This window comes from Pavona decussata, unplaced genomic scaffold, assembly GCF_977016875.1.
Source record: "Pavona decussata unplaced genomic scaffold, jaPavDecu1.1 SCAFFOLD_38, whole genome shotgun sequence".
In the NCBI taxonomy this organism is placed as follows: domain Eukaryota; kingdom Metazoa; phylum Cnidaria; class Anthozoa; order Scleractinia; family Agariciidae; genus Pavona; species Pavona decussata.
In genome coordinates this window covers 1884918-1899338 of record NW_028145460.1, presented here as the reverse complement: position 1 = coordinate 1899338, position 14421 = coordinate 1884918, and the positions used below count along the sequence as shown (strand labels likewise).

General features: G+C 41.0%; 2 protein-coding genes across 2 annotated transcripts; one reads left to right on the top strand and one right to left on the bottom strand.

The window, feature by feature from the left end:
* Positions 1-568: 568 nt before the first annotated feature.
* On the bottom strand, positions 569-9454 carry LOC146483549 (prefoldin subunit 3-like). The gene is made up of 6 exons (XM_085105721.1): positions 9305-9454; positions 9025-9149; positions 6381-6447; positions 4855-4953; positions 2009-2147; positions 569-727 (listed from the first exon to the last, which is right to left on the bottom strand). Exons 1-6 carry the CDS (start codon positions 9392-9394, stop codon positions 660-662), a joined length of 588 nt encoding a protein of 195 aa, XP_084961847.1. The 5' UTR covers positions 9395-9454; the 3' UTR covers positions 569-659.
* An 86-nt stretch (positions 9455-9540) lies between these two features.
* On the top strand, positions 9541-14421 carry LOC146483548 (uncharacterized). Its single transcript, XM_085105720.1, has one exon. The coding sequence runs from the start codon at positions 9877-9879 to the stop codon at positions 12874-12876; it is 3000 nt and encodes a 999-aa protein (XP_084961846.1). The 5' UTR covers positions 9541-9876; the 3' UTR covers positions 12877-14421.

Below are 14421 nucleotides of genomic sequence, written 5' to 3'. Positions count from 1 at the left end.
CATGGGTTTCAGAGTGTCAGCAACATACTCCCACCCAAAACCCCCACATCTTCCACATATCAAAAGGACACGTTTTCAAAGAAAGGACAGTACAATGAAATAACAGGACAGTACAGACAGTACCAAGAATCAACAGTAAATGTAAAATAGAGCAACCTGATTAATCAGTAAGTCTGTAATCAAATCAGTACACCGAAGACAACCAAGCACAACTTCCAATCAACAGTCCTTCACTCCCATCCAGATCCTGGGGAGAAAACAGACTCTACCCCGCTCCCCTCAATTCCACAGGCCAGGAACTCCAAGATTTCTTGGGGTAAATAGGGTTTGCCCAGTGTCTCCTTAAAAGCCAGGTTGATCAGATCAGAATTTACAAGCATGAAAAACAAATTTCCATGTGGTAGCAATGTTTACACCAGAAAATGTGCTCCTCATCTGATTCTCCTTCAGAGAAAATATGGGCTTCTCAACATCTTGAAAATAAGGAAAGCTATACTCTCCTTCCATTGTACGTAAACAGAAAAGAGTGGCATACTCCACTTTAACTCTTTCACAACGATGACAACTATTTTTTGCCTTTGCCTTCTCAAATTTATTTAAAAAAGAATAAAATTAAATACACCAAATTGCCAACACTACTGAACTTATCACTATTATTGCTATTTGTCAGCCTGGGCCTTCTGTGCTTGTCTTTTCTTGACCTCCCAGTTGTAAACTCTAGCCATGTCTGCATCAAAGTCAAGGAGCAACCATAGTCAGTGCTGGTTTTTGGACATAAAATCCAAGGAGTATTTAAGCACTAAAAGCTGAGTTTTCAAGGAGTGTTCAATGCCAGTTGACTTTGTCTTGCGCTATGTTTAGAAATGTTTTCATTGGTCAATAGCAACTTTAAGAAAGCTCCCCTTGAAATAATGTCCCTGATTTTGAAATCTGCACTCAATCCCTGAATTACTTCAATACAATCCTACATTATTTCCCATCCAAACAAAAATGCAAGTGGTTCTCATTATTTTCAAGCACTTTAAGCAAAAATTCTTCTTTCCAAGGGCTTTTCAGGTGCCCTTGAAATCTAAAATTAAATTTGAGTGCTTTTTAAGGACTTCAAGGAGTAGCACGAACCCTGGCAACTTACACAGATCTACAGCTGTATACCTTTTCAAACTCATTAATAATTTATCAAGTCCAACAAAGAAACTTTGGCCCATGTTTATGTTCTAAACTTAGTGGTGCTAATAAAAACTCAATCAACCTTTAACTCTTTTAAGACTATTATATAATTTTAGATAAACTATGGTTCAACTTCTGTTGGGAGAACTCAGACTTCTTTAAATTTCTTTTTTTCCCATCTTGTAGATGTAAGCAACATGACATGAGCACATAGGACATCTAGTGTGAACTAAACAGCAAACAGATCGAGAATCAACTGTAGAAGGCAAAATTGCTGTATTGGGCCAGGGTACTCCCTCTAATGGACTAAACAGGGAGGCTCTGTCCAAAATGGGTATTGGTTGCAGGGTTGGGAAAACTGTTATTTAGGTATTATTTTAAAATGCCAAACAGACCCAATGAAAAAGATAGTGTTCCTACTGTATGCATGCGAAAGAACCTGGTATGTGAAAGGGTTAGCGTTCCTGTCAAATTTGGTATACAAAGAGGTAAGGGTTTGGACCTCGGGGTAGAGCCTCCCTATATAAAACTTTCTTGAGTACTCCCCCCTCAGTATCAGTATAAAACAAAGGAACTATGAAAGTATACTACTACCCTTGGCAGAAGGGTAATCAAATAGTCAAGTACGTTGCAGTCCTCTCAAAACGTTTTCTACAATGTCGAAGCAATGACTGTACCCCTTGCTTCTCAATAAACGCTGATCAGTTGAAAAGTAAGCGACAAGCAATCACCTCGAAGGAGCAAATGGCACACTGAGACCACAATTTCTGCCTAGGAGGGCTGCCTGAAGAAGTTTGCTGTGCACAGCAGAAATGATTTATTTTATTCTTTTAAAGGATACTGACTTCAGTTGTTGTGTACTGATCTCTTAGAAAACCCAAGTCCTCTTCAATTTCTGTCAAAGATTTCTGTGCTGCATTCAGATTTTTAGATAGCAAAGCTTCTGCTTCTTCAATGCTGTATTCTAACATCACATTTGCCTAAAAAGAATAAAACAGTAATAATTACAAAATTGACAGAATTATTCTATGTCATGTTTTCTTTCCCATATAAATATAACTCTTTGTCTTATGAGAGGTTTTTCATGTGGCCTTGATTAGAATTTAAAATAAAATAGACAATTTCATATTCATCAGCAGTTTGACCTATAGACAGTCTAACATGATAATCAATTTCTACTCATTAAAAGCAGAATGCATTCAAATAAGCCATTTAAGCAATAGAGGACTTTTTCCGTGTTTACATAGCCTCATCTAAACACGAGGGGGGTTGGGAGAATTCGAGACAGTTATGCAAACCCGAGACGCAGTCGACGGTTTGCATAACTTTCGAGAATTCTCCCAACTCCCCGAGTGTTTAGATGAGGCTATGTAAACACGGGAAAAAAGTCCTCTATTGCTTTTATAAAATATTTTTACGAAAACAATTCGACAAATGAAGGGAAATTTTGTTTATTTATTTCTTGATTGAAATAGATGTTCTCAGTACACGCTCTGGACGATCATTTTTGCTACTAGCCAATGAAAATGAGCATCTGACAACACATGAACCAATCAAAATTTGTGTTATAAAAGTCAAAATCAAGTTGAAATTTGTGGCAAGCGTCAGCGAGCCCCGTGTTGACGGCGAGTTCAGCTTTGAATTCTCGTGAATCTTACAGAAAAATACCCAGCATTCGGTGAAAACTAGAAGAAATGTTCAAAATATACGATTCTGTAAGGAAAGAACTTCAAGATGAGGAGTTTATTTAAGCTGGAAATGAATGTCATTGTGCATGGTCGCTCTTGAAAGTTACGTGAACTTTCCCGATGTGGCAGCCTGAGATGGCCGAGAAGTCGAGTCGCTAATCGTGCCTTGTGAAGTTTTGCTGTTTAGGAATCATAGCACAAGCAGCGGATCCAGACTGTGAAGTTGTTGCTGGTAATAGTAATCGTAGCAGTAGATTATTACGCTGAGAAAGTCTCAGAGAAAATACATTTTATACAAATTTGACAACCAAAACACGGCAACCCGCCGTACAAAGTTTGATTTAAAACATTTATAGTCTGCAGCATATAGTTTTGTGTTCGTTTTCGTGTACATTTTTTGAATGAAGAATGTCTTTTAGACAATTTTATTGTGGTACTCAGATGCAAAAATTACCTTGAAAAAAGTTTACTACGTATTTGTTTCATATTTTGTCGTCTTCACTTGAGCTCGCTTGACGAGGTCGTCTTGCGAGGCAGGCAAAGCGCGGTGGTTCTTCTTTCTTTTCTTTTTTTCCCTCGGGTTCAGGGGGGAGGAGATAGGCAAACGCCGATCAAAATTTTGGGAAATTTTTCACCATTTCCTTAACAGTTGTACTTGAAATTACTTTGCGAGTTTTGCGAAAGCTTTGAAATGTTTTCAAATTGTGGCGGCAGACACAGAAAGCGTGACGTCACAACCATGTTTACATACTCTCATCTAAACACACCTATCGACCAATGAGAGCGCGCGTACTATCACAAATATTTTATAAAAAGGCTTATTAAACAGCCCAATGTTTTGCCCCACTCTACACCTCTCAGACTTTTAAATTCCCTCCCCCACCCCCTGCAAGACTGAGGTAATTGAATAATTTTAGTCCCTAACCTGGGATTAGGTTGTCCCCCTACAACCTCCTCACCATTCTCTCATCAGAAAAGGCTCTATTTTGTCACAGGAACATTTGTCATTGTGATGCCTGATCAGAGGCCACCCAAGCTCAGTATCCAAAAGCAGGAAACTAATGTTGATTTAGAAACTTGTATGGGAAATTCACATCAGTTCTCAAAATGCTAAAATTTGCTGTGTGAAAGTCTTCTTGTCTAGCTTTCTTTACATGCCATGGAATTTTCCATAGTTTTCTTAATTTTTTTTTTAACTTCTTGAGTTCTTAGCTTTCAAAAAGGACAAGAAAGCCAGACGTCCAGTTGTCACTTGGTCAAAACATTCGGGAGTTGGAGTCCCAGCCACGGTGGAGAGAAAACTTTTTTCTACCAATTACTGGGTAATACACTGGCAGCCTAAGCTAACTATCTGATAACATGAATTTGAAATGGATGTATAGACTTTATTACATTTTTATTTTGGTGAGAAAAGAGCCATGTTGAAAGGCTCAAATAGATCAAGATTGCAGTTCAAGTTAGCAGGGATTTTGGGCAAAATGGAAGAAGAAAGTACTATGGAGAAACTCCTAGGGTTTTCAGCACTTGTTCACTTATATTTTTGGGCACCGCATAGTTGTTTATCTCTAAGAACAATGATTAAATAGTAAACTTGGAAAGGTCAAACTAACCACAAGTCAGGTCTCTATGGCACATCAGTGATTACGTTATTACAGGAAACTTTTGGTAGGACATCAAGTAGCATAACAGAAGGTCAGCAAAACAATACCAAGCTATATCATTCCAGATGACTAAACCTATTCAATTAGCTCAATTGCGCTGAGAGAAAAGGTTAAATAATCTATGAGGCGTAGAGTGGGAATAAATGAGGTCGCTTATTGAGTCTTTATGGCATTTTTGTTTAATTAGCCTTTTTTAATCAAAAGCTAAACAAGCAAAAATAAAAAGTCCCTATGCCAAACTAGAGCTTGTCTGGAACAACCTTGATATGAAGGCATTACATGTAGATAAGTCACACACAATTTACTCTAGCATAAAACTCTTCAATTACTTTCCTTACCCCAAGCCAAAGCATGACTTTCTCTGTGGGAGGTACGTCAGCAGTGCAGTACAGCTGATCAGATAACAAAAATCTGCTCTGAAGTGGCTTGGAACTGTCCTGAGAAGGGAAAATGAAAACATGAGTTCATTGCTTGCAAATAAAAATAGGGTCTTAATTAGTGATGGCATCACAAAAAATGAATTTACAAAATTATGGGTTTTGTTAAGGTATTCTGAAAGAGTATAATGAATAATTCCTTCTTACCAAAATCAGCTTCCTATTGCAATTTGGGGGTGAGATATTAGCTCTGATATGCCCTGATGACTCCATACAAATCCTTCTAATTTTGTCTCTGTTCTAAACGTTTGGAACTGAGACAAATTAGAAGGATTTGTATGGAGACGTCGCAGCATAACAAAGCTAATATCTCGCCCCCAAATTACAATAGGAAGCCAATATCACCAAAGAATCACTGATTTTTTTTAATAAATTAAAATTATTGCTTTGTTAAAAAAAATCAAGAAATATTGCTAGATTTTGCTGATTTCACTTTGCAAAAACAACCAGAAGACAATTTAATGGTCGCTATTTCTCGGGTATGGTATAATGGCTTATATGCCATGGTGACTGATGTGTGACTTTACAACAGAGACAACCTGAGTCACAGACAGGAAACAGTTTACAAGATCAAATGCTGCGACTGCCAGGTCACATATCATGGGTAATACTGCCATTTAAACAAGCCCTACTGAAATAAACATCCTGTAGCCTTAGATGTTTGGGTTCTTCACAACTTTGCTGTGCCTTCAGACTTCCTGTGCCTTTTGTAAGATGTGAACTGATCCAAGGAGAACAGATTTTTGCATTGTTCATTATTATTAGGCATAGTGTGTGATGTATAAATGCGTATAAAATGAGCCACATAGGGCCCAAAGCGAAATTTGTGTTGCTCTACAGGAATTCAAAACTAAAAAGTTGATTATGTCCTACAAGCACCTCCCCCCCCCCCCCCCTCTAAGAAAACACTCAGACTAGACTAAGATTAATAAAGAACTAAAATTTATATAAAGAAAATGAAATACTAAAACAAGCACAAAACTACTATACTCTACTATGACATCAGGGTCTGGGGCATTACTTGGTAATAACTTTGAATGTTCGCGCAATGTTCAGGGAGCTGGACAGCATGGCCTTCTACATCCTCTTCAGGACATCACTCGATCATGCACCAAAGATATTATTCATCTCGACCTCCAGCTCCTTGGACCATCCCCCCAGTACGTCCATTATGACATTCAGTTTACAATCTTGTAGCCTGGATATTGTCTGTTAAATTCCCACCACAATGGTTCATACTTCTTTCTCTGTCTTCTCGGTATTTTTCCTCAAAGTGGTTGTCCAACCAAGGGCATCTCATTTCCACAGCTTATTATCATTATTATTATTATTATTATTATTATTATTATTATTATTATTATTTTTATTATTGTTATTATCATTGTACTAACATGTAATAAGTATAGTGCATGTACTAGTGAAAATACCTTCCTTGAGGATAATAACTTGACCATTTCTAAACTAGAATTTAAATCTGGAACTTGAGTCTGTAGTCTGCAAAGGTAAAACAACAAAAATCCAAATATTTATTAACAAATACAATTTCTTTTGGAGTGACTTAGTTTTAGCTTAATTGGTCTTTTCTAGGTCTAACAATAGTTATTGACCTCACTTGCCCCTCCCCATCACTGATCAATACATCTGAGTACCACCTACCCTTCCCTCCCCTCCCTAAGTTGGTTGAGTTAATTCACAAAAATGGGCAATTTGTGGCCAGCTTGGTCTAAGAAGCTTATAAAAAGGTGGTAATCCACAGCAAGAACAGGGAGAATCTCGACTTCTCTGTGCCTTAGTTTGTGCTTGAATCGACTTTCAGTAAGAAACAAATAAGCATAGAGGGGAAGAATTTGTCTCCTTTTTTTAACTATAAAGTAGGGCAGTGCAGCAGCTTGTTGGCACCTATTGTGGGTACTTTCCAATCATTAATTTACTGTTTTGTTTTGTTTTTTCACCTTAAACAGGAAGTTCCGATATAAAAGGGGCCTGGCCTGGCCATTCTCACATTCAGTCGTCAATCAACCATCAGAGGATAAACAACTGATCAACAGCATGTGGCTTTTTCTAGCGGCCCTTACCAATAAAATAGGCTTACTTTTTGGGAAAAACCCTGTTGAACAAATTAAGCCCTGGTCAAACAGCGCATGGTAGTTGATGATAGTTGATAATAGTTTAAACTTGCTCACTCATTTGACCACTAACTATCATGCACTATCATTGACTACCGTCAACTATAATTCACTTTGAGCTTGTTGAAATACTTCATGATAGTTTTCCCATTTGTCCATGCGAATGATAATAAATTGATAATTGACAATTAGATTGTGAGCTCGAGATTTCTATCGCGTGATAGCTAATGAGGACGCAGCCCGAATCAGCTACATTGTATCACGCGATAGAAATCGAGAGCGAATAATCTAATTGTTTTAGTATAAATCTACTAGTCGCTCAAAACTAAACAAGTAAATTATCTTTATCCTCATCGCAGACACTTTGAAGACGCAATGAAGTGGCCGCCATTTTGTTGAAAACCGCTACTCACTATCTATCACAGAATAGATAGCGAGTAGCGTAGACAATCACAGAACGGCATTCGTGATAGAACACAAGTAGATTTATACTAATAGTGGATAGAAGTTTTGACTATCATCGACTATCATGCGCCATTTGGCCACGGCTTTAGAACTTGATATCTTATATTACTGTGGTGACATTATGAAATTTCGAGGCATATTTTTTCAGAATTAACAACTTGCCATGACTGAACAGAGTCAAAATTTGCACCTCATGCCCGCAAAGGTGTGAAATGAAGCAGGGGCTTGCCCTTTTATAGTGGAACTTCTTGTTTAAATGACTGAGAAGGCCTCAGGAGTTCTGTGAATGGCAAGAGAGGGGGTTTGACGAGCACTGTTTTTATAATGGGGTATTTGAACAGCTCATTTGCACCCATTTAGTACTCTGGGGCATTTGACAAATTCTGTTTCTTTTTGTTTCCTTGTTTGTTTGTTTTTCAAAAACTTTGAATGGTGAATGGGCACTGTTTGAATTGACTACAGTCGAACCTCCCGTAAGCGACCACCCATAATGTCAAGGATATATGGTCGCTTACGGAAGGTGGTCGCTTACCAGAGGTCAGACCACAGGGGGTCTTAATTTCGGGTTTATTTACATATGGTAATTGCGGAGACCTAACCCTTTTGCCAGTGCTTATCGAAACCCATAGTAATAACTTTTCTTAGCTACAGGTATATTAAGACTGTTCCAAAATTATTCTGGGCAAAAAATCTTAGGGTCTATGGTGATTATGGTTTTTATCTCACAAATTACTTAATACAGCGATTGAGACAATTATTGTGAAAGAAACTTGACTCTTTTCTTACTTTAGGTAGCGCTGTCTAAATTTTCAGGGAACGGAACATAAGCAAAAAGATAAGAAAGATAAAAGATAAGAAAGCTTTTCTTTCCTACAAGGGATTCAATCTGATTAAAGTTTATTTCAGTGTGAAGTAAAGTGCATGTGTATTTTATTGTTTCAATGCTAAGCTATATCGGTAAACACTTCTGCAAACTGTGAGCTTTATGGCATCCGCTGTAATGATGTGGCCAATATGTTAAAGCGACACATTTTTCAATTTCCGCTTGTGAGAGATACAGCAAATTGTGTGTCAAGTGGTCGCCTATGGGAGGTTGAAAACAATTGAAATTTCAAACAATCATCTCTTAAAGTGGTTGCTTACGGGAGGTGGTCACTTACGAGAGGTGGTCGCCTACGAGAGGTTCCATCTATAGCGATTTGACCTGAAAACTTTTGGTATTTTGGAAAAGTGGTCGCTAATGAGAGGTGGTCGCTTACGAGAGGTGGTTGCAAAGGGAGGTTCGACTGTAGTAAATAACGGGGTTTACCTTGGTGTAAGTCAGGTTTTTATTGATGTTGTAGGTAATTGTTTTCCTTTCCTGTATTGTTTTGTCGCTCTTGTTTCCTTCGTTTTACGTCAGCTGCGAGTTTCACAGGTTTTTACACCGAGGTAAGCTTAAAGCCAAATAAACGAAACGCCTTATATTATAAAAGTGTACCTTTTCTTCCTTGCAAGTAAATTCAATTCCATAAATTTATACTTCTGATGTTGCTCGTCTAAATCCTTGAGTACGGACTCGACTGCCTCGTGCCCACTTTTTTTCATGAATGCTTCAACATCTTCCTGTACACCGAGGAAAATGAATTACAGCTCTTTATACCTCTGTGTCTATGACAGCTCCGTTAGCTCGGAGAGAACTTCAACGAGAAATTTTCCCAGAAAATACTCTCAAATTTACATAAAATGAAACTTGCAGTATCACATAAATATAAACTTACTAGAAATAGTGCCTCAGGTATGCCACGGTGTTTCTTTCTTTCTTTTTTCTCTTCTGGTTGTTGTGAAGATTTCTCCTCTTCGGACGCCATCTTCCTTTTTTTTCTGGGCAAGGACTATAGTTGGTCCCAGGCTCCAGCCACTGAAAGGATCAAATTTATGCGCACAAGCATATGTTTAGTTGATTACCGCTAGCCTGAAGACGAGCGGGCTCGAGGCAAGAACAGGCAGGTTGGTTTCTCTTCGATCTCAATTTACGAGCGGAAGTGTAAAAATACTAAAAAAAGTAACGTGACATCTGTCTCAGCGACCTTTTAGAGACAAATATGCATTTCCAACAGAAAGTCGTGTGGTAATAGTGGTATTTGTAGTACATGGCTTAATCTACTCGCGGAACAATACTATTTCAATCCTGAAGTGCTGAGTAAGGTTTTGTTTTTTGTAAACATCGACGTACTTGTCGACCAGAAGCAAATTGTCATCCTGGCGTAAAGCGACTTTCTTCGTTATCGTTTAGTGCCTCGGTGAAGCGTTTCAAAGACTGTTCACTTGGAAGAATTTCGAATTTACAAGAATGTCGAGAGGACAAGAGGATCAAGAATTGCCTTCGATGGTTGAGTATTTGGATTTGCAGAGCCATAATTCAGGGCTCACATCTTACAGTTCGATTCTAAGTGAAGGAAGTCGAACAGGCGACAGTTTTAACGGCTTTGACCATCAACAAGCAATTCATATCAACAACGCGGACAAAGCAGATATGCTCAACCAGATGCTCGAGTTTGATAGCGTCCAGAAGAGGCTGGACACTTTCATAAGATGGCCAGTGGATAACCCAATAGAGCCAGCACATCTAGCCGCGGCTGGCTTCTATTCTTTGGGAGTGGACGATCGAGTTGTGTGTTTCAAATGTGATTTGCACCTTCGGCAGTGGAAAGCTGGGGACGACCCATGGATTGAACACAAAAGATTTCGACCACGTTGCCCTTTCGTTCTGGATTGCGAAAGTGAAAGAGACTTTGGGGTGACGTGTAGCCCCATGGAAGCTTCTTATTCGCAGAATTCAGCTCAGATTTCATTGACACAGGATTCCCCCACGTATGCGAACCCGGTCCGCCCTGAAGAACGGCGCGAAAATCACTACGTGCGAGAGTTTTCTGGTCCTGGTGTATCACCTTACCGTGATCCTGAGAGACCGCAGTTCGTTACCCAAGGAGGGGTAAGATATGAGCAGTCATTTAATGGACGCCCTGTTGACTCTCAAACAGGCTATCGCGATCAGCATGGTTATCACACAGGGAGAATGCAACAGTTTCCCGGCAAAGATCCTAGATTTATGCCGTTTCAGCGCCCCGAACCCCAAAGACCTGGTGCAGAAGTAACTAAGCATGTTGTAGTGGGGCAGGGTTCTAGCCAGGTTCACATAGTAGGATCAGCAGCTACAGTCTATCGCCTTAACTCCGAAGATAAGTTGTATATACATAGTGGGCAGGGTCCCCCTCAACAAGCCAGGCCTGTATTCACTGAAGAAAATCAAACCAGCCGACTTTCATCGAAAAGGGAGACAAGCTTTCCAGGTTTCAGGGAAGCCAGCCAGTACAGGTCAGAAGATCCAATGTCTGGTAGATACCAGCCTCCGCCATCAACAGCTTCATTCTTACCGAGCTACACTCGGCAGTTTGTAAAACAACCTGGTTATGACGAAAGAAGTTCATCTGAAGAAAAAGGAACTGTAGAAGGTGGAAGCAGTTTTCATCAGTTACAAGGAGGCAATGAAGAGTACACGGTTCAACCGTATCAAAACACGTATCATAAACAGGAGGCACTAAAATACTCCACCAATACCTTGCACAAGACAAGTATATCAAAGCAAATATCGTTTCCTCAAGAGGCATCACCTGGGCAGATGTACCATGAACCGCATTCGATGGAGAGAAGGGTATCAAATCCTCAAGAGGCCCCACCTGGGCAGATGTACCATGAACCGCATTTGATGGAGAGAAGGGTATCAAATCCTCAAGAGGCCCCACCTGAGCAGATGTACCATGAACCGCATTCGATGGAGAGAAGGGTATCAAATCCTCAAGAGGCACCACCTGGGCAGATGTACCATGAACCGCATTCGATGGAGAGAAGGATATCAAATGAGGGTGGTCTGCTGCAAGAAAACTGTTATAGGCCTCAACGGTATCCTGGTGAAAAGTTGAGAGAACCAAGCCCTTTGCAACCTCCCAGGGAGGTAAACAGATGGCAGGACCCCCCTGGTCATAGCGCTCCATCCAGACGACCTACCCCATTTTCAGCCTTCCCAGTAAAAGATCCGAGCCTGCAGCCTCCACAGCGGTTGATAAGACACGAAGATGCGCGTCATGTTACGTCATCTTCCGACCTGGCGAGCGAGCATCACCGTCTGACTACATTTGTTGACTGGCCGCATAATCACCCGATCCGTCCGTGGGACCTCTCGTCGGCCGGCTTTTACTACCTGGGTAGCAGTGACTCCGTAAAATGCTTCAAGTGTGGTATTTCGCTGCACAACTGGGACCCAGAGGACACCCCCTGGGGCGAGCACCTAAAGTGGTCCCCTCGGTGTCCGATGGTCTTGGAGCACTTCCGCGGTCGACCACGGCAGCTCGAGGAAAATGCTCCAAGGCAAGGCGTGATTAGCCGAGAGCGTCACACATCTCCACAAGAAACCATTCAATACGGGCGTCCAGAGCAGAATCATGGTCCAAATGATCGACAAGTGCCAATCAGGAGTAATGATCGCCCTGTTCATGGCAGCTGGAGTAGATTAGAGCAGTTTCCTGGGCGTGTTGTCTCCAATGTTAGCAGACCACAGAATCCACCACTGGAACAGCAACATCCACAGTGGCAAACCCAGCCCATGACTACGTCACAAGAAGAGGGCCAGGTTACCAGTGGTCGCCAATCAGGTTCAATCGGCGAATCAGGCCCAAGCCAAGACCAGCGCTCTTGCTCTCCCAGAGGAAGTACTGCGCTTGAAATTGACATGGAGCGACTTGCCGAAATGGGTTTCACCACGCAACAAATTAATGATGCAATAAGTGCACAAGTTGAAACTACTGGCTCAAATTTCACCTCTTATGCCGATCTCGTCTCTGCTCTTTTGGCGAGTCAAGCGCGACAAGTAACAAACCAAACGTGTGAGCCAGCAACGCAAGAAAGATGCCAAAGTGCGTCTCCCCCTCCCCCTCTCATGCTTCCCTCGGAAATTCCTGCTCCCCGTCGGCGAGAGAACCAAGACTTCGAAGGGAGGAACTGCGTGAGTGCCGTGACTTCCCCAACCACTCCGCTTCCGGATATAAACGGTCTGCGGCGATCTCTTAGCGAACCGGCGCCGAGGTCTTCCGAATCAGGTGAAGAATCGCTTGAGGAAAAACTGGAACGAATGCAAGAGGAGCGCATGTGCAAGATTTGTATGGACGCTGAAGTGAGCGTGGTGTTTCTTCCGTGCGGTCATCTTAGCTGCTGTGCAGTATGTGCAAACGGGATGGACTTCTGTCCCATGTGCCGCGCACCCATACACGAGAAGGTCCGTACCTATTTGTCCTGAAAGCAGAACCTCTTTTTGTGTGTTCAGAGGAGGATAGAGGGATCTTTTATCTCATCGATTAGACGGGTTACTACTGCCAAATACTGAAGCCTCGGACAACCCGTTGTATAAAGTAGTCTGACTAAAAGAAAGACGTCACACGCGGCGACTGAACTTAGAATGGCATCTGTTCATTGGATTACTAACAAGAGAGCTGCTTGCTTGTAACCGAGACTTTCCCAATTTTGCTATTGCAAATTGAATTAGCGGAGGGATGGTATAAAGATATGTGTGCAAGAACTCGACAACGAACAGTCCCACCCCTCGCTTTTGGTCAGTCGAGTAGGAAGAACGTGTGTGCACTAAAATGAAAAGTGCAACTATAAAACGCATTCAACATAGACTGTTCTGTTTACGCATTGTGTATACATTACATCACGGGCACCCAGTGAGAACAGTTACTCAAAATGCTTCCCTTTCCCCCTGTGTTTCGGGAAATAGGGACGTTCAGATTTTACTACGGGTACGAGATTGGGTACAAGTACGACTTTTCCAATCTAGTTTACGTGGTTTAGATAATCACTTGTCACATCAGTCTTGTTTCTAGGGTCTCCTTATCTGCTGGTAAACAATGAGAAGGAGCAAGAGTTCTGGGATATGACTGATTTGAAATTTGAAAGTCGCACTTGTACTTTGATCTGAAGATCCCTAATGTATTTAAGCTAATACGGTTTGATCTGTTCTGATTCTTTCGATAAAGTTTTTGGAAAGAAAGTTTTGGAAAGGAATCTTATTCCCCGAATTTTGGACCTTCTGTTGAATTTCCGAAAATGTATTTGCCGTCCCGAAAATAAAAGAAATTAGTTGACCATTGTAGCGAAATTTGGGGCTGACACTTCGTCAAAGACTAAAACTGTCAAGTTTTTCTTCACAACGAAATCCGAATTTCTGATGCAGTTATGGCCTTCCAAGCAGCATATACTCTGCCGACATTATTCGTTGGGTGCCCTGTGGTGTATTTGCTTTTAGATAGTGAAGTTAGCCGCGTCTTAATTAGGATTTAGCACTGTTCGGGCTTGTTTGAGTCCTATGACGCAAGAGGGTCGCGTGTAACTTAAAACGCACTTTGTTATACCAAATCAACAAGCGCATATCAAGTTCAAGTATTTACGCTTGCTGAAGTTAGATGCCGTTTTTTTCTCGACCTAAGGATCCTGTTACGCAAAGCAATTTTTTGCTGCAACTTGAAACGCGACGATGCGAGTCAACTTGCAGGGTGGGTGTAACATTAACTGACGCTGTAAGGCGTCTCTTAACCTTGCGAAAAGTAGACTACTTCTCTTCCTTTCTTGCAACTTGAACTGCAGTTTTCCTTTGCGAGACAAGTTGCAATATGGGGTTTGACAGGCGTAAGGGAAAACTAGTCTTTCAACGACGTTGCGATACAAGTTGCTGGAAAAAATTCCCTCTTTCCCATATCTGGTAAAGCGTAAAAAAAAATCTTGTGGGGAGTGATTTCAAGTCGTTGTGTATCCAATAAATAGAAAGGCGTGTGATTAGCTTGAA